Here is a 26,710-nt window from a genome sequence, read left to right on the forward strand (position 1 = left end):
GAGGGAAAGCGAACAACCAACATTGCGGCGCAGGGCAAGCAGGACAGATTCTGAAGTTAGCCTGGGAGAATATATAAGTTGGACCGCTTTTGACTCAACTCTGTCTAGAACCGCTCTAGATATGAGAGCAGTACTTCATACAGACGATTTCATTTCTTTAGAATTTCAAAAATCAAAGATTACTGAGATAAGTCAGGTCATGTGGTGTAAACCGAGTTGTACTTCTGTGGTAAAGAAATTTGACTGATATGCTGGCTGTAAACACAGAGCAGAAATTAATGTTCAAGATTCAGAATATTTAGATGTAGCAAGTGGTGTACCACAGATATAATTTTTTGGAACGGTTCTCTTTTTTCGTATATGTCAATGACATTGAAAAAAAATATATCACGGATCGCTTTGTAATGTTTCAAAATTTGCAGGGAGAAATGTATCTAGAAATAGATGATGAAGGACCATACCTTTAATCTGTCATAGAATAACAGATGGACTGAACTCAGCGGTGGGAAATGAATCCTAATATCAGTAAGTGCAGAGTGTCACATAGCGGCGGTAGAAACGATGCGTTAAAGAGCTTAGAAACTAGTCCTCAGTCTCTGCATTTTACTGGTGCGTCCCCACCGTTAATACCATGTTCAGTTTTAGTTAACTAATCCGTGAAGCACGTAGACGGAATGGAAGAGTGCGATACACAGCCATGATTCATGGCCTGAGGAGCAACTACTGTAAGAACTAACTGGACAACTGAAGCTTTTATGTTAGGCGTGGTAAGAGAAAGATAAGGAGTGGTTAGATACAGGAACTCGAAAGCATCAAAGGCTTTGATAATCCCGATCTATGAAGCTGCTCAAAGCAAGGTTACTGTCAAAGTATGGAATCATTTGCCAACTACAGTAGTTGAAACCAGCTCCATAGATAAATTTACGAGTAGTCTTGACAAACGCTTCACTTGAATTCAAGTCCATGACTGAAAATATTTACGGTTCCTTACTTCCATGGAAAGTTTAAAATCATTTCTCTCTAAATCATCTTTATCCTTTTCTGCTCTTACCACACTAACCTCTGAGTTGCTGAACTCTTCCACTGTCACAAACAGACTGGAAAGAACCAGATAGTCCGTTGCTGTCTGAATTCCTTTGTATTCCTTTGTATCTTGCAGGCAGCCTTAACTTGAGAACTGTTCCTTTTGATATACACGTATAAAAACTTTATATTATTCTACCTCCTGATAAATGTGGTCATTCTTGGTGTTCCAGGCTCCAGATCGGCGGCCTCATTCTCGGCGTCCAGTGGGAAGATGCACGGCAGCAGTCTGCTCGCCCCTAGTGTCACAAACGTCAACTCCAGCTACAGCGTCAGTAGCAGCCCCACCTCCACCAGGCTGAAGCCTGTCATCCCCCGCCCCATCATCATGACACAGAAGGGAGCCATCAACAGCTCCTCCGCAGTCTTCACGGCTCCAGCTCGCTTCAGTAACCAGGTCCTTCCCTCATTTGCCAATACGACCTCCACCAACGTCACGGTCATCAGGGACAAGACAGCTTACCTCCACTGCCACGTCCTGAACATCGGGACGAAAACAGTAAGACTTACCATTCGTCTCCTTGTGATGATCCTAAGATATCTGTCGGTAGTTCTAAACAATTGGGTTTAGTGACCACATGATACCTCCGGGGCTGTGGACTCAACTCTTTATATGATTATGATAAATGTCAGTGTTAGGGGACTCTATTTTTTGTGACCCTAGATTGAATACTGCCTTTTTAGACGTCTCAGTGACGTGACTGATCTGTTCTCAGCTACGATGGATTCACTGAGTAGCGAAGGTTGGCAGACTGGGGAAGAGGGTGGTCACAATGGATGCATAACAGAGAGAACTTGAGGCTGTTCAGGTCAAGTGAAGGGTAGTGCCTGTGGTATCCTGAACCTGTACTGGAGGTGAGGCAATGGAGAAGAAATTATTACAAACTTGGCAAAACTTTGACTTTAAACACATCAAGAAGTCGTAGCAAAGAAATGGGATGGGGAAATGAGTAATGGAGTTGGTCAGATGACGGGAAATATAAATAAAGTTTAGGTGTTTACAAGTGTTGAAAAACAGGAGCTACCGATCTGATGATAGATAATCCAAAGTATATAATACATTGATATGTTCTCATAGATTCTAGAAATAACTAGTGGCAAAACTGCACTATTGTAAGCAGCAATGATCTTGCCAACCTGCCACTTCACACAATAACTGTACTGAGATAATAATAGTAATGACAATAATAGAATGATAGTAATTGTAACAGTAATAATGATGATAATGAATTATCGTTATTTATGTTATTTTCTTTGTCATTACTTTAATTAACATTAATATCATTATTATTATTATTATTATTATTATTATTATTATTATTATTATTATTATTATTATTATTATGATTATTATTATGATTATCATTATCATTATTATTATCATCATTATTATCTTTATTATTATTATTATTATATTATCATTATCATCATAATCATTATCATTATTATTGTTTTTATCATTATTATTATCATTATTACTATCATCATTATCATCATCATCATAATCAACAGCAGATATAGTATTGGGCGTAATCGTGTTCACTGTGATGTAAGCGACACATCACCCTAATCCAGGTCAATGTCCCTTGTGTGAGATGAGGTCAACGATTTATGAGCCAGGCGGGATGAACAGCAGGGGAGATGGCTGTCAACGACGGATGATGCTGAATATGTGTTGTTCTGTCTTCAGTTTAATCATCGCCATTTGGAAATTGATTGAGATTGTATATAATCCATTTATAAAGTAAAGCAATACGTTGTGGAATTACCTTTCAAACTGTACATATATATTTGTTTTCTGGTTCTCTAACTTTCTTCGACCTTCATGCTAGTATCTGATCTTCCAAGGTTCCCTCTGTGATCTGGGATTAATGAAGAGTAACGTAAATCACGTTCCTCCATGTCCTGAATTGGTGGACTCGGTAGTGTGGTGGGTCATCAACATCCAGACTTGATCACCGCCATACAGCACGTTGATGGCCCGCCAATGGGACGTAGACCTACGCCGTTCTAGGACAAGTGGAAGACGTCACTGACTCGCCACAAGGAACTGAGTCCGCCATTTCAGGACAGGAGGAACGTGTTACTGGTTCACCCAGTCCTGGGTTGCGAAGGTCAGAGAGAGCCCTCAGGTAACTTTAAAACACATCCTATCATCAACCAAATAATTATGAAAGAGTTATCAAGAAACGAAAACATAAGAAAAATAGTCGAATACACATCTTGTTACCCAGGCCTACCCACTTAGCACAATCCCCTTTCACCATATATATATATATATATATATATATATATATATATATATATATATATATATATATATTACCCTGGGGATAGGGGAGAAAGAATACTTCCCACGTATTCCCTGCGTGTCGTAGAAGGCGACTAAAAGGGGAGGGAGCGGGGGCTAGAAATCCTCCCCTCTCGTTTTTTTTAATTTTCCAAAAGAAGGAACAGAGAATTGGGCCAGGTGAGGGTATTCCCTCAAAGGCCCAGTCCTCTGTTCTTAAAGCTACCTCGTTAATGCGGGAAATGGCGAATAGTTTGAAAGAAAAGATATATATATATATATATATATATATATATATATATATATATATATATATATATATATATATATATATATATATATATATATATATATATATATATATGTGTGTGTAAGGATGTAAGGCATGTGTACGTGTAGGAAGAGAGGAAAGTGATTGGTTCTCAGTGAATGTAGGTTTGCGGCAGGGGTGTGTGATGTCGCCATGGTTGTTTAATTTGTTTATGGATGGGGTTGTTAGGGAGGTAAATGCAAGAGTTTTGGAAAGAGGGGCAAGTATGAAGTCTGTTGGGGATGAGAGAGCTTGGGAAGTGAGTCAGTTGTTGTTCGCTGATGATACAGCGCTGGTGGCTGATTCATGTGAGAAACTGCAGAAGCTGGTGACTGAGTTTGGTAAAGTGTGTGGAAGAAGAAAGTTAAGAGTAAATGTGAATAAGAGCAAGGTTATTAGGTACAGTAGGGTTGAGGGTCAAGTCAATTGGGAGGTGAGTTTGAATGGAGAAAAACTGGAGGAAGTGAAGTGTTTTAGATATCTGGGAGTGGATCTGGCAGCGGTTGGAACCATGGAAGCGGAAGTGGATCATAGGGTGGGGGAGGGGGCGAAAATTCTGGGGGCCTTGAAGAATGTGTGGAAGTCGAATACATTATCTCGGAAAGCAAAAATGGGTATGTTTGAAGGAATAGTGGTTCCAACAATGTTCTATGGTTGCGAGGCGTGGGCTATGGATAGAGTTGTGCGCAGGAGGATGGATGTGCTGGAAATGAGATGTTTGAGGACAATGTGTGGTGTGAGGTGGTTTGATCGAGTGAGTAACGTAAGGGTAAGAGAGATGTGTGGAAATAAAAAGAGCGTGGTTGAGAGAGCAGAAGAGGGTGTTTTGAAGTGGTTTGGGCACATGGAGAGAATGAGTGAGGAACGATTGACCAAGAGGATATATGTGTCGGAGGTGGAGGGACGAGGAGAAGAGGGAGACCAAATTGGAGGTGGAAAGATGGAGTGAAAAAGATTTTGTGTGATCGGGGCCTGAACATGCAGGAGGGTGAAAGGAGGGCAAGGAATAGAGTGAATTGGAGCGATGTGGTATACCGGGGTTGACGTGCTGTCAGTGGATTGAATCAGGGCATGTGAAGCGTCTGGGGTAAACCATGGAAAGCTGTGTAGGTATGTATATTTGCGTGTGTGGACGTATGTATATACATGTGTATGGGGGGGGGGGTTGGGCCATTTCTTTCGCCTGTTTCCTTGCGCTACCTCGCAAACGCGGGAGACAGCGACAAAGTATAATAAAAAAAATAATGAAAATATATATATATATATATATATATATATATATATATATATATATATATATATATACATAAAACCAGGCCCAAGGAGAGCAAGATGATAGTTCCCTTATATATTTTTTCTTCTCATATCTCACGAGTGGCTTTAGCAGGGAAGCGGCAGCTGAGGGAGATGTCCACCGGCCAAGGAAAACAGAATGTTGGAAGCTTCGTAGCGGGTCTCATACACCACCTGGCAGGGCGGGGGTGGCCTTCCCTACCCTACTGATATGATGAGGGAGAGAGACAGAGAAATTTAAGAGAAACATGAGAATGAAACAGAATCGCTGAATACGATTGTACAACTTGCAAGAGATTCTTTTCTTGTGAGTATTACGGCAACAAATATATTGGTCAGTACCTACCTTGCCATTATATCAGCAAAGTGCATAAAGGACTTTGCGAAACTTCAGAGACAAATGCAAACACAAGAGATATCTAGCCAAAGTCATTTGAAATTTTTCATTACCGATGAAAACCGTAAGAAAATAGTGATAAAGTAAAGCATTTCGACTAATGAGTAGGCCAATACAAATAGGTAGAATATTGATATGCACTAAAAGAGAGTATATGAAAGTAATTTCACCATAGACGAAAGCTCACAAGATATGTTAAAGAGAAAAATTTAGATATATGCAAGTGCCATTTCTTATTTCAATATATTGTACTGTATCAAAAGTTCTGTAGGAACATATGATTAACTGTTGTTTAGTCAGTACTCTTACTTTGGCATCTAAGTTAAAGAATGGATCTATTGCTTGTAATGAAGACCAATATATATATATATATATATATATATATATATATATATATATATATATATATATATATATATATATATATATATATATATATATATATATATATATATATATATATATATTATCCCTGGGGATAGGGGATTAAGAATACTTCCCACGTATTCCCTGCGTGTCGTAGAAGGCGACTAAAAGGGGAGGGAGCGGGGGGCTGGAAATCCTCCCCTCTCGTTTTTTTTTTTAATTTTTCCAAAAGAAGGAACAGAGAGTTGGGCCAGGTGAGGGTATTCCCTCAAAGGCCCAGTCCTCTGTTCTTAATGCTACCTCGCTAATGCGGGAAATGGCGAATAGTTTAAAAGAAAGAAAAAAAAAAAAAAAAATATATATATATATATATATATATATATATATATATATATATATATATATTTATTTATTTTGCTTTGTCGCTGTCTCCCGCGTTAGCGAGGTAGCGTAAGGAAACAGACGAAAGAATGGCCCAACCCACCCACATACACGTGTATATACGTACACGTCCACACGAGCATATATACATACCTATACATCTCAATGTATACATATATATACACACACAGACATGTGGGTGGGTTGGGAAATTCTTTCGTCTGTTCCCTTGCGTTACCTTGCTAGCGCGGGAGACAGCGACAAAGCAAAATAGATAGATGAATAAATGAAATGATATATATATATATATATATATATATATATATATATATATATATATATATATATATATATATATATATATATATATATATATATATATTCAATAATGACAGCTTCAAGAAAAAATCAATATTTCCTAGAGTGATATATTTCGTTGTGTTTGTGTTGCTATTTAATCCTTTTAGCTCCAGGTTTCGTTAAAGGAAAGAAGTAGCTTTGTCTGTCACTGACTATATTGACAGGAGGCGTTCCTGGCTCCTGACAAGTTACGTTTTCGTTCCTATAAATAACAAGAATTATTCTCGTCCCGGCTCACAGTTCAGCGTGGTTTGATGTTTACCATCGTCCGCGCTTCATGACTGCACAAAAAATTGTGACAAGATGCTGTCACATCCTCGATACAGAGTCGTGGTGTACTCAGGCTCACAGACATATCTCCGTTATTCTCTTTGTCCTCGCTCTGAATACATTTCAGCTTCCATGACCAGATATATGCATTTCCATCACTGAAACCCCGGCCGACTGAGTCAGACGAAGCTTTATTACATATGCAGGGGAGGTGTCTGACCCCAGCCAATCCAGGTAATACTCCACTGAGGTTGGCTGATCGATCGTCGTGCAGAAAGTGTTACCGATAGGTATGAAAGGACGTTTGGTTCGAGTTGCGTCCATATTATCCTCCGCTGAATATTTCGCCAGAAATATTCAGGTCTCGTCTGCCTGAAGATATGAAGTCATTACTCTCACTGTATTCTTTCTATGTATATTCTTGTGTGTATAGTGAAGCCCTCCCCCATCTCATTTGATTCAGAGTTTCACAATGGGAAACTCTGGTTCCTTGGAAGACTAGTTAGTATAGTCCGTTACTTTTCTATAGTTCTATAGCCAACCAAATCTTCTGTCTGTGTACACTTTTATGTGTTCCTCTTGAAAATTATTGAGGTGCAGACATCAAAGCGATGCCTGTTTATACAAGTGAAATAAAACGATTTTGCTCTTGTAGGAATATCCGATGACGGGAAAAATTCTTCACTGACGGATGAATGATAAAGCAATTCATGCAGACGTATGATCGTGCACGGGCGTGTAGGAATCTTACATTTATACCACTGATGAAATATCCACCATCAGACAGACGGACTGACAGTCATTCATAGACACTTATTTGTAAACAGTGTTTGAGTAATGTATGTATAACACTGGCTGTATCCAGAACCATAATATTCTTGTCAATTCGTTGCTGTAGATGTGACATGCTACCCTGGCCCTACTGATGCTGATAAAACTCAAAACAGTTACTTTAGATTTTCATCCGTGAAGCTTTATGAAAAGAGCTGAATGTCTGGAATAGAAGATCGTTTCTGTGAAGAGGCAGAAATATAACATTTTCATCCAGTGTGCCACTTAAAAGGTTTCTGATTACACACACACACACACATACACACACACACACACACACACACACACACACACATACACACACACACACACACACACACACACACACACACACACACACACACACACACACAGTTATGATGTATAGTTTAGCCTCAGCCTCGGTGCATGATGAGATATACATACTGCTGCCTTAGCTTCTCGTGTTTGCTGTTGCTGCTGCTGCTGCTACTGCTTCTGCTGTTGCTGCTGTTGCAAGCATCGTGAGACGATGAGCGTGACCTGACCTGACCCAGCTAAACTGCCACTGAGGATTAATGGTCGCCTGGTGGCTGGCCAATATCCTGGAGATGGGTGCGTAGCATGTATACACGAGCCTCGAGGGCCGGGTGTCCAGCTGAGTCATGAAACGAGATTACAGACCAGGTCACATGTCATGCAGCCAGGCAGACAGAGTGTGTGCGGAATCTCCCTTTGAAACCGAACTCACGCTGCATATTTTGACTGATTTGCCGCCGAAGAGACACATCTGACTAAATGTATGAGAAACGAATTTATTTCTTTTTTCTTTCGTGTTAGATGAGACAGCACGGGCAACTGAATGGCCTTATCTATCCCCTGGGTCAGTTCGCTACACCACGGAGGTCGGTGATGGTAACAATGATTGTGTTGCTGTTTCATGTAAGGACACGAAATGATCGAAATGATTACTGTGATGTAAGGTAGATCCAAATGGGAATATGCCACACCAGCCTGACCTGCTTACTTGAAATGGCTTATGACAGTGCAGGAAGAGGCACGGTGAACTCCCTATGGGTCGGTGGTATAACGTGAAAGAGGTAAACCTTGAAGGGTTGATGAGGGTGACGGATGCTTCCATATCGCTGCCCAGCAAGATATTTTATGGCGATGATGCCGTAGTAATATCTCGAGGCTCTTGAGTGTCCACCATGACGTCAGTGATTAAAAACACCTGGAAGCTAATGGGAAAAAGAAAAGAAAAAGAAAATTACCAAGAAGAGTTGGGCATGATCGCGGCAAATAATTTCATAAGGATATAACAATGAACTAAAAGTAAGAGTTAATTTGTGCGATGCTGACGTAGGAATAAGAGTTGATGGGTTACGGTGATTATAACTCTTCCTCTGTGAATACTATCACTGTTATGAAAGAACACACACACACACACACACACACACACACACACACACACACACACACACACACACACACACACACACACACACACACACACACACTAACACACACACACACACACACACACACACACACACACACACACACACAAAACTTTCGATAACTTTTTCATGGGTGATGAAGAAATTCATGTGTTCCAAAACACTGACTTTTGGCCAGTAACCTCCTTCCATGACATCAGAGTCATTTCCCGGAACGAAGAGTATCTCATATGTCTAGAAAGTTCATGGAGGAGACGCCTATTCCAAACTTCATAACGAAACTTGGAAATGGCAAGATCTGCTTTTGATTTTTGCGTCAACCCAGATTTAGGACGTCAAGTACTTGGCTAGTGTGTGCATACGTCGTGAGAAATTCAAAGTGTAATTATCAATAATCTTTCTTACTTCAGTTCTAGCCAGTAACCTTTGTATATCCTGGATATCATCTGACAGCTGTACCGGCCAAATATGGTCAGGAATACATTTCTTCTTTTGCGGTAACAACCTAAAGTCTAGCAACTATGAAGTTCCTTCTTTTGAAAAGTTATACGGGAAGGGAGGATTTCCTGCCATCTGCTCCCGCCCCTCTTAGATAGATTGATAGATAGATGATAGATTGATAGATAGATAGATTGATAGATAGATGGATAGAAGATGATATCATTAGAGATATAGAGAGATAGATGGATGGTGATAAAATATTGCATCATATAATCTCATCAAGATAACCCACATTGCACATTCTGACCTGCCCATGTTGCCTGGAGGATAAGTCCCGCGAGCTGATGGAACCATCCAAGACGACGACACACACATTGCCCCTCCCTCCCTGAACCCCAAACGCAGACTCCACTAATTCAACAACTGCCACGCGGCCAGATGAAACCCCCAGCAGCCTGCATGTGTTCTGGTCAGGTCGTGGTTCTCAGACCACAGGAATGGCTCCTTGGGCAATAGATGTTATGAATGTTCTGGCTGAGATGTTACTGACCTCCAGTTAAATACAGTCGTGTCATAGTGACGGAGACAGGCCGGACCCACCATGGCGTCACACCGGTGACGGGTGACTGGTCATCCACCCCCTCCCCCGTGGGTCGGGCTGGGCCGTTGTGTAACTAAACTCATCGGAAGTTTAGCAGTAACGGTGGCATTAGAGACTTTAGTGCCGAACTTCAGGATCATACTCGTCTCGTCCCAAGAACTGTTGTCTGTCAAGCAGTATTGACAAAGATCTCTAAAAGTACACACTCACACACACACACACACACACACACACACACACACACACACACACACACACACACACACAGGGAAGTATAAAGCCATTAACAAAAAAAGAATATTTTTCGTTGTGATGGATTTCCGAGCTGCTAACGATATATTTCTGGTTGTAAAACAGAATATGGGTCTGAGGGATCTATGCTCAACTCATCCTACAATCGACAAGGCATTTGCACTACACCAAAGCTCTGAGATTTTAAATCATTTACCACGGACACAGTAAGACTCCAGATTACCAAACGTTATGACAGTCTGAAAGTGAAACGATTCTCAAAGAATCTAATTATGTTCTTAAGGGAAAAGACTAAGAATTTCTTGTCTTTTTAGTCGAAAGTTGTCATAGACAAGTCTCCATCATGGGTAAGCAATTAAACATCATAACATGGCTTAAACGATAAGATAGAAAATGAGGAAAGATCAATTACCCTTTAAAAGAGGGGGCGAATCTTGCCTGTTACGAAAGACGTTTGAGGACAAAAAGATCCTAAGCTTACCAGTCAAGGGTAAAGGTTACCAACCCTCTGAAGTCGTCAACCATTTTTCCTGAGCTCTTCATACAAAATATATCTTTTAATGCCAGTCACCAGCTCTACCGAGATATTCACATAATGCCTGATTTTTTTTTCCATTTTCTTTATTCGGTAATCTTAGTTCCTCAGTTTTCTTTGTCTTGACAAATACACAAACAATATAAGTTATATTTTTGGATGGTGTCGCAGTAAGCTGTTGAGATTGGAATGGATCATCACAGAATAAAGGTTGGGATCCAGTGTTTTAGGGAAAGAAATAGATATCACTATCGTCCTCTATGAAGTTACCAGTTACCACATAGTGATCGTGTACTGCGGTCATCATCAGTGTGTTTTGCATTGTAATAATGGCGAGGACACATACGTAGACTGGTCTCAGGAGCAGAATCTGTAGCAGTATCTCAAGCGGAAAATGGAACAAACACTGAGATGTAGAACAAATGGACCTCAGACTAGTCACCTATCAAATATTTGTCAATGTTTTTCAGAGATAAAGTAGGGCAATATAACATCAGATGATGCATACAAAACTTAAAAAAGGAGGTATTCTAAGAGGACACATAATCTGCATATTACCAGGCCGATACCATGGTCTTTGAGCGTCAACTGAGAACAATCTCCTTCGAGATACAGAATCTGATGATCCTTCCTTCTGTCTTTGGACATTCATCATTATCAGTTTTGCCACCACAGTTGCTTAATACAAATCTAAGACGTGAAAGTCCAATAAGTTGGGATCTAAGTATTGTTAGTATTCATACCTTGTACAGCTGAAGAAGGATCTTTGTCATCAGGAGCAAATTTGTCGACTACGACAGTTCTCTGCAGCACTACATTGTACAACACTGCGGTGTATTACAAGGTTAGGTCTTTCCCTTTCTTGATAAAGTTAACCATAATATCAGAAGAATTGGATCTTGATGAAATCATAAAAATTCGGAGAAGGTGCGTCTCATCCACGTCCCTAACTTTCCACTAACTCTCACTAAGATAAATGAACTGATGCCTAGCAAATGATAATCATGAACACGTTGTTCCTCGTCTTACTGTGAAAGACAGATGATATATAGCAGATCCCACACTCCAGTCATGAAGCTATTAAAAGCCGTATCATGGCGACTGAAGTCTCAGGTGACAGATAGCTCAAAACTTGCCGATGCATTCGTTACACCCGTGATATGTGTCGTTACTGACGAACCTAACGCCTCTCTCGCTTCGAGTTGCTTCTCTTTCTCTTTCTCTTTCTTTCTCTCTGTCTGTCAGTCTGTCTGTCTGTCTGTCTGTCTGTCTGTCTGTCTCTCTCTCTCTCTCTCTCTCTCTCTCTCTCTCTCTCTCTCTCTCTCTCTGAAATTGAAACCTTTTGATATGTTTAGGACCGGTGTTTGAATAGATAGATATTCCTCTAAGAATATATGTAATGTTAGATAACCTAGAGTATCGGTACAAAATCCCGTCTATGGTTGTAATTTACCCGAGTTCCCTCATCCTCTGGTGACGACGTTGTTGTTCAGTGTAGATTTGCTGACATTCAGATCAGCCAAGCCTGGTCAGGCGTACCAATCACGACCTCTCAGCTACCATCCCTTCTATCACGGAAATGGTCGGGTTAGGTGGAGCGCATATGAAGCTGGTTGTTGCCAATACCATCAAAATGGTATTTGAAAAAATACAATATTTGGGCTGTATATCGGCGCAGCACAGGCTGAGGAAACATGATCGTATAGACCGGTACAGAATTTGAGAACTGCCCAATTGTTTCGGCCTTTGAAACCAGGGTATTAACTGTAGGTATTTTCGATGCTTGTTAAGACGGCACGAACAACTGAGACCCTAATCCAGCCCAACTCATTAACACTACATATATACAGTATATATATATATATATATATATATATATATATATATATATATATATATATATTAACTATTTATTTATTTATTTTGCTTTGTCGCTGTCTCCCGCGTTAGCGAGGTAGCGCAAGGAAACAGACGAAAGAATCTCCCAACCCACCCACGTACACATGTATATACATACACGTCCACACACGCAAATATACATACCTATACATCTCAATGTATACATATATATACACACACAGACATATACATATATACACATGTACATGATTCATACTGTATGCCTTTATTCATTCCCATCGTAACCTCGCCACACATGGAATAACAATACCCTCCCCCTCATGTGTGCGAGGTAGCGCTAGGAAAAGACAACAAAGGCCCCATTCGTTCACACTCAGTCTCTAGCTGTCATGTAATAATGCAGCGAAACCACAGCTCCCTTTCCACATCCAGGCCCCACAGAACTTTCCATGGTTTACCCCAGACGCTTCACATGCCCTGGTTCAATCCATTGACAGCACGTCGATATATATATATATATATATATATATATATATATATATATATATATATATATATATATATATATATATATATATATGGGCATGTTTGAAGGAATAGTGGTTCCAACAATGTTGTATGGTTGCGAGGCGTGGGCTATAGATAGAGTTGTGCGCAGGAGGGTGGATGTGCTGGAAATGAGATGTTTGAGGACAATGTGTGGTGTGAGGTAGTTTGATTGAGTAAGTAATGTAAGGGTAAGAGAGATGTGTGGAAATAAAAAGAGCGTGGTTGAGAGAGCAGAAGAGGGTGTTTTGAAATGGTTTGGGCACATGGAGAGAATGAGTGAGGAAAGATTGACCAAGAGGATATATGTGTCGGAAGTGGAGGGAACGAGGAGAAGTGGGAGACCAAATTGGAGGTGGAAAGATGGAGTTAAAAAGGTTTTGTGTGATCGGGGCCTGAACATGCAGGGGGGTGAAAGGCGGGCAAGGAATAGAGTGAATTGGATCAATGTGGTATACCGGGGTTGACGTGCTGTTAGTGGATTGAATCAGGGCATGTGAAGCGTCTTGGGTAAACCATGGAAAGTTGTGTGGGGCCTGGATGTGGAAAGGGAGCTGTGGTTTCGGGCATTATTGGATGACAGCTAGAGACTGAGTGTGAACGAATGGGGCCTTTGTTGTCTTTTCCTAGCGCTACCTCGCACTCATGAGGGGGGAGGGGGATGGTATTCCATGTGTGGCGAGGTGGCGATGGGAATGAATAAAGGCAGACAGTGTGAATTTTGTGCATGGGTATCTATGTATGTGTCTGTGTGTGTATATATATGTGTACATTGAGATGTATAGGTATGTATATTTGCGTGTGTGGACGTGTATGCATATACATGTGTATGGGGGTGGGTTGGGCCATTTCTTTCGTCTGTTTCCTTGCGCTACCTCGCAAACGCGGGTGACAGCGACAAAGCAAAATAATAAATGATAAAATGTATATATATATATATATATATATATATATATATATATATATATATATATATATATATATATATATATATATATATATACAGATGGAGCGAATTCTTTCACAAATACACTCAAAAGAAAACGAATCTAATTAGCACTGATATTTCAACACTGATATTTCTACAGATCTGGTAAGATGACAATAGCATGAACAGGAATGGCATCGTAATTCTCACTGTGTCAACCACAAATTATACGAAACAGATCATGAAGTTTGTATTCAGTTAGCAAGGCAATAAATACATACCACGGTAAACTGCACCAAAGGCAGTGAAATATTACAAGATTTACACGAGGAGAATATTCATATAGAAGCTATAAGTACCGTGTTGCATGTAATAAGAGGGAATGAATGTGTCTGCTTGGTGTAAGGGACCTCACTTCCCTACATGGGAGGAGCAATTCCGAGTACCATTTAGAAATCCATGAAGTTGTTATGTGTTTTTCCTCACGAATTTTAGCTCTTCCATAAACTCGAGAGGATTACATACCGGCAAGACTCCTTCCCCCAGTCATGCGTCTACAACGATGTCTTACTGAGTACATACTGCTGGTCTACTTTTGGACTCACCAGGCGAGGGTTGTGATATAAACCCGTTGGTAAACGCTTGATTCGATATAGGAAGATTGTAGGTACCATATGAGAACAAGCATCACAATTGTTGATACAAAATACTTATCCAAAGTGGGATTAATTCAGAGAAGAAGACACAGGATAAGTCTGATCTGTGGAATCCATGATGAAATGTTTACAGCCTCTCCTTGGTGTTGAGGGAACGTTGTGTCATGTAAATGAACTGGTTTTGGATACAACATCCAACAGCTATCAATATACTTCATGATGATAACTCTCCAAGTCTGAGTTCACTAATATTGATTTCAAAGTATCAAAGTAACTATAACAGCATTTGAGATAAGTATAACCTCATGGTTTGAATATAGATTTGATGATAGATTGGCTACGATCATCATTTCATACTCTGTTTTGAATGCAAGTTACCGTCACATTCACCAGCATTCTAATTTCAGTATATATTTCATTCATAATCTCATATCAGCCTCTCCCCGTTGTGGTATCATATCATATGACATTACTTGAGATATTTTTCATATAACTGCGGGTAATGAAAACAGCATTGGCAGCGTCTTAGCTGTACTGTCAATAATTTGTATTCCGGGATGTATTTAGACTGTTCGTAACCTTATGAAACTGTGAATATCATCAATAGATCTATGGTGTACATCTCTGTCGTCGTCCACGAGATACATACTGCCTGACACGACCATTCACCTCTGTCATCTCGTACAGCTTGAGGCTCTCTAACCAGGAGTGTAAATTCCGCGTCTTCTATTCATGTTATCCAGAACATTAAACACGATCATGGAGATGGACTTATCAAGGCTACCAGGAATCCCTGTAACTGAAATCCACAGTTTGATGAAGGAAATGAATGATGAATTATTACCCTAGGAAAATAAATGATGAATGATTACCCTAGGAAAATGAATGATGAATTATTACCCTAGGAAGATGAATGATGAATTATTACCCTGGGAAAATGAATGATGAATTATTACCCTAAGAAAATGAATGATGAATTATTACCCTGGGAAAATGACAAATACTGATTATAATGCCTATACCAATATCATGACGTCAGCGCCCTAAGAGAAATATATAAATAAATAAAAGAATTCTTCCATGTCATCTTTTAAGTATTTGGACCGCAGACCTACTGGCATGACGGAATAACATGACTTCTAGAACAATGCATGCATACGTTGTATATTTTTTCTATCTACAGCATGAACGTTAATACATTTACAGCATGAACGCTACATTTCACCTTAGAGCTTGTTAACGAGTGAACAGAAAATATCTTTAAGTGGCACGTAAATGACCATGACGCACGCCTCACCATGACGCATGCCTCACCATGACGCATGCCTCACCATGACGCACGCTTCACCATGACGCGCACATCACCATGACGCGTGCCTCACCATGACGCACGCCTCACCATGACGCACGCCTCACCATGACGCACGCCTCACCATGACGCGCGCATCACCATAACGCACGCCTCGCCTCACTAACAAGTATTCTAAGCTGTGTCCTGCAGCTGCAACTGGTTCCTTTGACCCTCCTTTTCAACAGACTTCTTGGGATTTTCCGAGCAATTCTCGCCACGTTCATCCTCTTTGCATATCCAGTCCATCTCAACAGCTTACCTCTCTGAGTTCCAGGTATAGCTGCAAACATTGTTCAGAGTCTCTCACTCAACACCTGCTGCTCAGGAAATCTGCGAGGAGCATTTCAGTTCACACGCTCCTGAAGAGGAGGAAACAGGAAACCCATGAAAGTGGTAAACGCTGCCCTGCTCTCCTCACTCATCACTTCAACCATCGTTTCAGTGAACAAATTATTGTTAGCTTTACGTATTCCTGGAACTCTCTCTCTCTCTCTCTCTCTCTCTCTCTCTCTCTCTCTCTCTCTCTCTCTCTCTCTCTCTCTCTCTCTCTCTCTCTCTCTCTCTACTACCACTACTATTAAAACTCTTTTCATGTATTTTATGCCCTTAATGTCGACCTTCATTGAGATCTTGGTAATATTTCTTTTCCTTAAATTCTTTTTTTCATATATATGATAGGATCTCTCGGGCCACTCTGCATTAACTGGAAAAACAGCAGTTTCTATGATGGTCACTTTCGCCTCGGTCATATTCTATTCTAGCACGTCAAACATAGACGATAGCGCCAATTACATTTTTCTCTGCTGTGATGATCACGTGCAGCGATGTGTCGTTAGTGTGTGTGGTGAATGTGGTGTGGCAGTACAATGGAATGTGCCAGTGAAGCCAGGCTAACGTTATGACGACAGGTGTAGGTTTTGTGATGACACGTGAAATAGCGACAGATTTACTTGTGTAGGTGTCGTGTTCACAGGTATAATAACCTTATTTATTAATCTTTATTTTGGAGGATCCAGTCACGGGCAGAAGTTCACACCAAGGCCGGGCTTAAATGGAAACATAGAGGATTATGAAAACGTTAAAGAAGAGACAAGGCAAAATTTATTTACGAATTTTGGAGGAAGTGAAAAACCTGTCTTTTAGAATGTGCCAGATCATTATCATTGGGAAAGACATGAGAAGGTAAAGAGTTTCAACGATTCGATGTGTTGGCAACCAACGGCCATACTGTAATCATGTAACGCAGCAGCTTGACGAGTATTGCTTGGACTAGCAAGTGGTGGGGGCACACAAGCAGCCAGCTCTCGGGAGCAAAATCCAAAGTAATACATATAGACGAGGGAAACTGAACTAACTTTGCAGCGCATAGCATGCGAGTCAACTTTTAGTTAGCATGAAATAGTTTAGAAGTCGAACCGCTTTGGACTCAACTCTTTCAAGTAAGGATGCAGAGCTAGGATCACCCGAGGTGTGAGAGCAGTACTCTTTACAAGAACAGATCTGTCCTTTGTACAAAAGGAGCAACTGTTCAGAAGAAAGGAAATTTCGATATCTAAACAAGATTCCCAGTTTCTTAGAGGTAGACATAGCTATTCCGTAATGTGGGGTTTGGAAAGAGTGGATGTTTCAATGATACCAAGTATGTTCATTTCGTCTAAAGTTGAAAATACAGAACCCTCAAATGAGAGAAGAAAATTGGGAGGAATTTTCAATAGAGAGATAAGTAGAAACTGAGTCCATGTGGTATTAACCAGATTTCGTCTACCCTAAAGAGATACCCTGTCCAAGCCTGAGTTTACTGATGAAGTTGTGTCGAGTTGATATGTACATCAAATGAGAGAAGAAGCAGAACTGAAAGATGTGCAGGAATGTATTGCTGAGTCGTCAGCGTATGAGTGGATTTGGTTGTTTGTAAGAAAAAGAATACCGTTGATAAAAGGAGAAAAATGTAGGAGACAGCATAGAACCTGAGGGACTCCACTGTTGATGAGAAAAGTGGGGAAGGCTGATCCATCAACAGCAAAGAAGATCAGGCACAGAAGAAGCTGGATATGAGGGTGCAAAGTGAGAGTGGGAAGCCAAAATAGGGGAGCGTAAAGATGAAACTTCGATCCTTCAACCTGTCAAAAGCCTTGGAAACGTCAAGGACAACTACATAGGATTTCCCAAAATCTTCCAGGGATGGTAACCAGACATTAGTAAGACTGGAAACAGTACCGTCAGTGGTTTTCGCCTTACGAAAGCCATACTGTTAATCAGAGAGAAGACTGTAGGATTCAAGATGTCGGAGGATATAGGGAGTTGTGCAAGGATTCAAAAACTTTAGAAATGGTAGATGTCATAGCAAAAGGACAATAGTTAGAGGTTAGAACTACCATCCTTCTTAGTGATCGAATGCACAATAGCGTGCTTTCAAGAAGGAAAGGTTCTGGGTTGTAAAGAAAATTGGGAACAGAACAGTGAAGCGAAGGTGCAAGTTCAGAGGCTCACTCTTTCAGTACACGGGGATGGATGCCATCAGGACCATAGGCCTTGCTTTAATTCAGTTTCATCTGTCTTCTAACTGGGAGGGATATGGGTGAGGCGAAATTCTTGTAAACCCCAAGTTATGAAATGTGTCGTGTGAGGAGGAATACAGCTGTGTAGTTGGGGAAGGAGCATTGATAAAGCTAATCGTGTGAAGAAGAATACACGTATGTATAACCCAGCTGCACAGAAATACAAATACAGGTGTAAATTCGCCGAGAGTTCCAAAGGGCTTGATACTACAGGTAGGCTTAACCCAGCAGGTGTAGATAGATACTACAGGTTCCCATGTGTGGTCAGGTGTCGTGGGTGCGTCACGAAGACATCCACGTGCTGACGGTGGGTCGCCTCACCTTCACCAACGACGACAGGTTCGAGGCCATGAACAAGCCGGGGTCTGACGTGTGGTCGCTCAGGATCAAGTACCCGCAGCTGAGGGACTCCGGCAAGTACGAGTGCCAGGTGTCCACGCGGCCGCCCAGGGCACGGGTCATCATCTTAAACGTGGTCGGTAAGTATAACTACCTTGTATTATCTGCAGTCTGGCTGGTAAGAGTTGCTGCTGCTCTGTGCTAGCAACAGTGGTGCTCTTGATCTCCGTTTCCCACGTTAACAACACAGTGCAAGATGCAGACGAAGAGTGGTCGCATCCACTCACAGCCATTCTCTACTGAACTAATCTGGGTTTTTCTTTTTTCCCACCTGTTTCTGGCACTACCTCGCAAACACGGGGAACGGAGATCAAGTAGATTTCGTGTTAAGGTTCATTCATTTACTGGTCACTGTCTAAAATGTGCATCATGACGAACGCGTGACACATTACTGAGCGTCCCGAGATGAGAAGATGAGACTATCTGCGTGGTGTCCCGACACAACACTGGAGGCTGGAAAATGCATACTAGTAGCGGACGTCAGGTTAGAGTTATCTTTTTCCCCATATCTCCAACGCAATAACTTGAGCCATATCGGCGCAGTATATTTGTGACAGCACCACAAGTCACACAGTATTTGATATTCACTTTTCACCGACAAAAACAGTGGAACGGTCTGGTGTTTTGTTATTGGATTTTGTAACTTTAGATTAAACCGTATTTCACCTTTTCAAGGAATGTTTATATAGGTGTTACTGAGAAGTGTTTTATGTTGGTATCATATTCTGCTGTGAACAAAGAGAAACACACAATCTTAGAACATTTCACCATTATAAAGAATGAAAAAAGTATTTTCAGTCTTTCGAAATCTTCGTCTGTTCAATATCAGCAGAGGAAATGGGATGATGTTGAGTCCCATCACCAGTCTGTATACATATTGCTCTCATAATGGCGAGATCCCCTGCACCACTGCTACAAGCAGCGAGGTGTTTCCTGTGTATTTATGACTGGGAAAGACACTTTAGATGGAGGAGGGAGAGGGTGAAGACTCTCATTACTGACTCCGGTGAGAAAATTATGAAACTGTGTTGACATTAAGTGATATTCATTTTGCTTGTGGAAGGATATGAAGACGATGTATATTAATTTTCTGTTGGTACAGTCACAGATGCACGCAGGTCAATTAGAATGAAATGTAACTTAGTGCTTATGTGATGAGATCAACAAACAAACATAGAAGTATAGCTGGAGAAGACAGAAGAACAGGAAGGTGAACCTACAGTCTGGCAAATGGTAACTCTTTTTGAGGCTTTTAATGAATAATGGTGTGGTGGGACGAGTTAAGGGATGATGTGTCCGGTACATGCATGTGCTAAGATGGTCACGTTCCTCTAAGCACTGCTGTTGGCGGCTGGCCAGAGAATACTAATGTCACTGTCTGGCTTCCAGGAAGATCAGGACTGACGACCACACACAAGAACAGCCTTCATAACTAAGGCGGATCCACGAAGCTACTACTGGTTTCCACGGCCATGATAATCACAACACTGTATGCACAACTTGAAAGGCCTCATCACACAGGACTGAACACGACAACCATGATGGCCATCCACACCCATGACAGGTATCTACATTCAAACCCGGTTGCCGCACCTACGATTGGCCTTTTCAATAAAGACTGGTCTCTACGATCATAACTGCATTCGATATACAGAAATGAGCTGCTTACCTACGAGTGGCCTTTAGAACCAAAATATACTCTCTACTCAAATCCAGTGACTGTTCTCCACACTCTGGATTGGCCTCCACACCTCGGAGTGGACACCATTCCAAGACTAAACTCATCAACCAGGCTTGTCACTGCAGTTTGGACAAAGCCTCATATTCAGCACTGGCCTCTACACCAAAGAATGTACTCGACATCCAGGACTACCACAGAAATCTGGAATTGCCTTTTACAGTTATGAATGATCTCCAAATCCACCGCATAACTGACCACATACAAACCCATAATTGACGTCTATGCTTGATACTACTCCCACAAGACTGCACGTGACCTCCACACCTGTCAGTGACCTCTGCATCCACAGCTGCCTGCTTTCCATGGCAGCCTACTGTACAGTCACAATTGGTGTTGAATTCAATTTAAGATCAAATATCAAGCTCAGTCTCCCTCCAGCGAAGCATCACACCTACAGTGTCCAGGAAGAATGAAAGTAATACAACGTCCAGAGTTCTTCCATTTGCACCATCTTACATTATACGGTAAAGACATGTGCTTTACATTAGAAGGGTAAAAGAATAATCAAAAAGTTATTTAGAAGGTTGATTAACTGTTGGACTTAAACCCGCAATTATACCCTTAACTGCCACATTAGTAACCTTTGAATTAAAATCACCCGTCAGTCTCTTACATCAAAACTGCTGATACACTTATACAGCTGCTTCCAAAACATTTGCGTCTTATGATCATTCTTTTCATGGCCAGGTGCATTTACCCATTTCTTGCCATCCATTTTACTTTTCCCCACATCAGTCGAGAACTTACTTCCTTACACTTTATAACACATTCCCACATCTGCTTCAGGAATAGTGCAAAATCCTTCCTTAACTCAGTTCTCTGACCAACCCCTGACTTTACTCCTGTGACTCTTCCAAACTTCTCTTCCCCTTTACCCTTGAGCTTTGTTTCACTCAGGGCCAGAACATCCAGGTTTCTTACCTCAAACATACTACCTATCTCTCCTTTCTTCTCATCTTGATCTGTTTACCAAATCATTTTCCCTAACCCTGTCACTTTGCACACCACCTCGACCAGAACACCCTATATGTGCCACTCTATCATCAAACACATTCAACAAACCTTCAAAATACTCACTCCATCTCCTTCTCACATCACGTCCACAGACATTTAGACACCCTAGTCTGAGCCTTGTAGGAGGATGAGCATCCCCTGCTTGGATCCATCTTCTTTTCCTTCTTTTCGTAATGAAATTGGCTTTGCATGACTCTTTGTTAAAAAGAATCCATCCTACCAAGACAGTTTTACATCTTTCGATCCTAACATCACCGGGGGACACTCTCGCAGTATGTCCATGAATGAAAAGGTTTGAGATTTTTCCTACATCATTTCCAGGAAAAGAATCCTAACACGATGAGAATCAGTGAGCCGAAGCCAAACAGTCTTGTGGACTGCTGCACCAAAGTTAGATCATTACGTCATCAGCTGGAATTCATTTCACAAAACCAAGAACTTTCTGCTGTGACTGACATGCGAGAGTCGAGTCAGGCAATGAGGACTTATGACACAGGGGCGATTTATCCAAGATAAATGCGGACTCCATAATCAAAAGGTTTTTTCAATAACTAAATATGAAAATAAATGAACTATTAAAAACCAGGACATTCACACAGTGGCTCATTGCCTTGATTGACCAGGATACCAAGTTATCACACAAAAAACTGTGGATAGTCTCAAACTTGCCGCTAGTGAGGCTGCTGCCTGGCACCACATCAAAAGAGCTAATCACTAGTGCTCAAGTGGAAGCACACAAGGAACGCAGTACTCTAGTGTGAATAGATGAATTCCTGGTCAACAGAGACATCTGATCCCAGACACTATCATCAAACCAACAGTACCACATACGACCACTTAACTGTACTTCGTTGTTGTCTCAGGGGACGCAGCCGTACTTTATGTCACAATATAAGCTGAACTTCAGAGAACTGCAGCTTGAAAATGGTACTGCACTAAACTATAATGTTCATTCTCTCATCTCTCTTCCCCGAAACAAAAAAGGATATACTTATATATATATATATATATATATATATATATATATATATATATATATATATATATATATATATATATATATATATATATATATATATATATATATATATATATATATATATATATATATATATATATATATATATATATATATATATATATATATATATATATATATATATATATATATATATATATATATATATATATGTGTGTGTGTTATCCCTGGGGATAGGGGAGAAAGAATACTTCCCACGCATTCCTCACGTGTCGTAGAAGGCGACTAAAGGGGACGGGAGCGGAGGGCCAGAAACCCTCCCCTCCTTGTATTTTAACTTTCTAAAAGGGGAAACAGAAGAAGGAGTCACGCGAGGAGTGCTCATCCTCCTCGAAGGCTCAGATTGGGGTGTCTAAATGTGTGTGAATGTAACCAAGATGAGAAAAAAAGAGAGATAGGTAGTATGTTTGAGGAAAGGAACCTGGATGTTTTGGCTCTGAGTGAAACGAAGCTAAAGGGTATAGGGGAAGAGTGGTTTGGGAATGTCTTGGGAGTAAAGTCAGGGGTTAGTGAGAGGACAAGAGCAAGGGAAGGAGTAGCACTACTCCTGAATCAGGAGTTGTGGGAGTATGTGATAGAGTGTAAGAAAGTAAATTCTAGATTGATATGGGTAAAACTAAAGTTGATGGAGAGTGATGGGTGATTATTGGTGCATATGCACCTGGCCATGAGAAGAAAGATCATAAGAGGCAAGTGTTTTGGGAGCAGCTGAATGAGTGTGTTAGTGGTTTTGATGCACAAGACAGGGTTATAGTGATGGGTGATTTGAATGCAAAGGTGAGTAATGTGGCAGTTGAGGAAATAATTGGTATACATGGAGTGTTCAGTGTTGTAAATGGAAATGGTGAAGAGCTTGTAGATTTATGTGCTGAAAAAGGACTGGCGATGGGAATACCTGGTTTAAAAAGCGAGATATACATAAGTATACGTATGTAAGTAGGAGAGATGGCCAGAGAGCGTTATTGGATTACGTGTTGATAGACGGACGAAAGAGAGACTTTTGGATGTTAGTGTGCTGAGAGGTGCAACTGGAGGGATGTCTGATCATTATCTTGTGGAGGCGAAGGTGAAGATTTGTGGGGGTTTTCAGAAAAGAAAAGAGAATGTTGGGGTGAAGAGAGTGGTGAGAGTAAGTGAGCTTGGGAAGGAGACTTGTGTGAGGAAGTGCCAGGAGAGACTGAGTACAGAATGGAAAAAGGTGAGAACAAAGGAGGTAAGGGGAGTGGGGGAGGAATGGGATGAATTTAGGGAAGCAGTGATGGCTTGCACAAAAGATGCTTGTGGCATGAGAAGCGTGGGAGGTGGGTTGATTAGAAAGGGTAGTGAGTGGTGGGATGAAGAAGTAAGATTATTAGTGAAAGAGAAGAGAGAGGCATTTGGACGATTTTTGCAGAGAAAAAATGCAAATGAGTGGGATAGGTATACAAGAAAGAGGCAGGAGGTCAAGAGAAAGGTGCAAGAGGTGAAAAAGAGGGCAAATAAGAGTTGGGGTGAGAGAGTATCAATAGATTTCAGGGAGAATAAAAATAAAGTAAATAAAGTGCGTAAGACAAGGGAGCAAATGGGAACTTCAGTGAAGGGTGCTAATGGGGAGGTGAAAACAAGTAGTGGTGATGTGAGAAGGAGATGGAGTGAGTATTTTGAAGGTTTGTTGAATGTGTTTGATGATAGAGTGGCAGATATAGGGTGTTTTGGTCGAGGTGGTGTGCAAAGTGAGAGAGCTAGGGAAAATGATTTGGTAAATAGAGAAGAGGTAGTAAAAGCTTTACGGAAGATGAAAGCCGGCAAGGCAGCAGGTTTGGATGGTATTACAGTGGAATTTATTAAAAAAGGGGGTGACTGTGTTATTGACTGGTTGGTAAGGTTATTTAATGTATGTATGATTCATGGTGAAGTGCCTGAGGATTGGCTGAATGCTTGCATAATGCCATTGTACAAAGGCAAAGGGGATAAGAGTGAGTGCTCAAATTAAAGAGGTATAAGTTTGTTGAGTATTCCTGGTAAATTATATGGGAGGGTATTGATTGAGAGGGTGATGGCATGCACAGAGCATCAGATTGGGGGAGAGCAGTGTGGTTTCAGAAGTGGTAGAGGATGTGTGGATCAGGTGTTTGCTTTGAAGAATGTATGTGTGAAATACTTAGAAAAACAAATGGATTTGTATGTAGCATTTATGAATCTGGAGAAGGCATATGATAGAGTTGATAGAGATGCTCTGTGGAAGGTTTTAAGAATATATGGTGTGGGAGGCAAGTTGTTAGAAGCAGTGAAAAGTTTTTATCGAGGATGTACGTCTAGGAAGAGAGGAAAGTGATTGGTTCTCAGTGAATGTAGGTTTGCGGCAGGGGTGTGTGATGTCTCCATGGTTGTTTAATTTGTTTATGGATGGGGTTGTTAGGGAGGTGAATGCAAGAGTTTTGGAAAGAGGGGCAAATATGCAGTCTGTTGTGGATGAGAGAGCTTGGGAAGTGAGTCAGTTGTTGTTCGCTGATGATACAGCGCTGGTGGCTGATTCATGTAAGAAACTGCAGAAGCTGGTGACTGAGTTTGGTAAAGTGTGTGAAAGAAGAAAGTTAAGAGTGAATGTGAATAACAGCAAGGTTATTAGGTATAGTAGGGTTGAGGGTCAAGTCAATTGGGAGGTAAGTTTGAATGGAGAAAACAGGAGGAAGTAAAGTGTTTTAGATATCTGGGTGTGGATCTGGCAGCGGATGGAACCATGGAAGCGGAAGTGAATCATAGGGTGGGGGAGGGGGCGAAAATTCTGGGAGCCTTGAAGAATGTTTGGAAGTCGAGAACATTATCTCGGAAAGCAAAAATGGGTATGTTTGAAGGAATAGTGGTTCCAACAATGTTGTATGGTTGCGAGGCGTGGGCTATGGATAGAGTTGTGCGCAGGAGGGTGGATGTGCTGGAAATGAGATGTTTGAGGACAATATGTGGTGTGAGGTGGTTTGATCGAGTAAGTAATGTAAGGGTAAGAGAGATGTGTGGAAATAAAAAGGGTGTGGTTGAGAGAGCAGAAGAGGGTGATTTGAAATGGTTTGGTCACATGGATAGAATGAGTGAGGAAAGATTAACCAAGAGGATATATATGTGTCAGAGGTGGAGGGAACGAGGAGAAGTGGGAGACCAAATTGGAGGTGGAAAGATGGAGTGAAAAAGATTTTGTGTGATCGGGGCCTGAACATGCAGGAGGGTGAAAGGCGTGCAAGGAATAGAGTGAATTGGATCGATGTGGTATAACGGGGTTGACGTGCTGTCAGTGGTTTGAACCACGGCATGTGAAGCGTATGGGTAAACCATGGAAAGTGTGTGGGGCCTGGATGTGGAAAGAGAGCTGTGGTTTCGGTGCATTATTACATGACAGCTAGAGACTGAGTGTGAACGAATGGAGCCTTTGGTGTCTTTTCCTAGCGCTATCTCGCACACATGAGGGGGGAGGGGGTTGTTATTCCATGTGTGGCGAGGTGGCGATGGGAACAAATAAAGGCAGACAGTATGAATTACGTACATGTGTATATATGTATATGTCTGTGTGTGTGTGTATATATATGTGTACATGGAAATCTATAGGTATGTATATTTGCGTGTGCGGACGGGTATGTATATACATGTGTATGTGGGCGGGTTGGGCCATTCTTTCGTCTGCTTCCTTGCGATACCTCGCTAACGCGGGAGATAGCGACAAAGCAAAATGAATGAATAAATGAATATATACATATGTATATATATACATATATATATGTGTGTGTGTGTGTGTGTGTGTGTGTGTGTGTGTGTGTGTGTT

General features: G+C 41.1%; 1 protein-coding gene across 1 annotated transcript in view; it reads left to right on the top strand.

Annotated features, from left to right (window-relative positions):
• LOC139748730 (T-lymphocyte activation antigen CD86-like) overlaps positions 1–26,710 on the top strand; it is a 181,011-nt gene that overhangs the window by 134,695 nt on the left and 19,606 nt on the right. Inside the window, exons 3-4 of the mRNA XM_071662125.1 lie at positions 1,257–1,582; positions 18,996–19,206. Of these exons, the coding sequence (XP_071518226.1) occupies positions 1,257–1,582; positions 18,996–19,206 (537 nt within the window). The remainder of the gene's footprint in view (positions 1–1,256; positions 1,583–18,995; positions 19,207–26,710) is intronic.

Source organism: Panulirus ornatus, chromosome 1 (assembly GCF_036320965.1).
Source record: "Panulirus ornatus isolate Po-2019 chromosome 1, ASM3632096v1, whole genome shotgun sequence".
Classification (NCBI taxonomy): domain Eukaryota; kingdom Metazoa; phylum Arthropoda; class Malacostraca; order Decapoda; family Palinuridae; genus Panulirus; species Panulirus ornatus.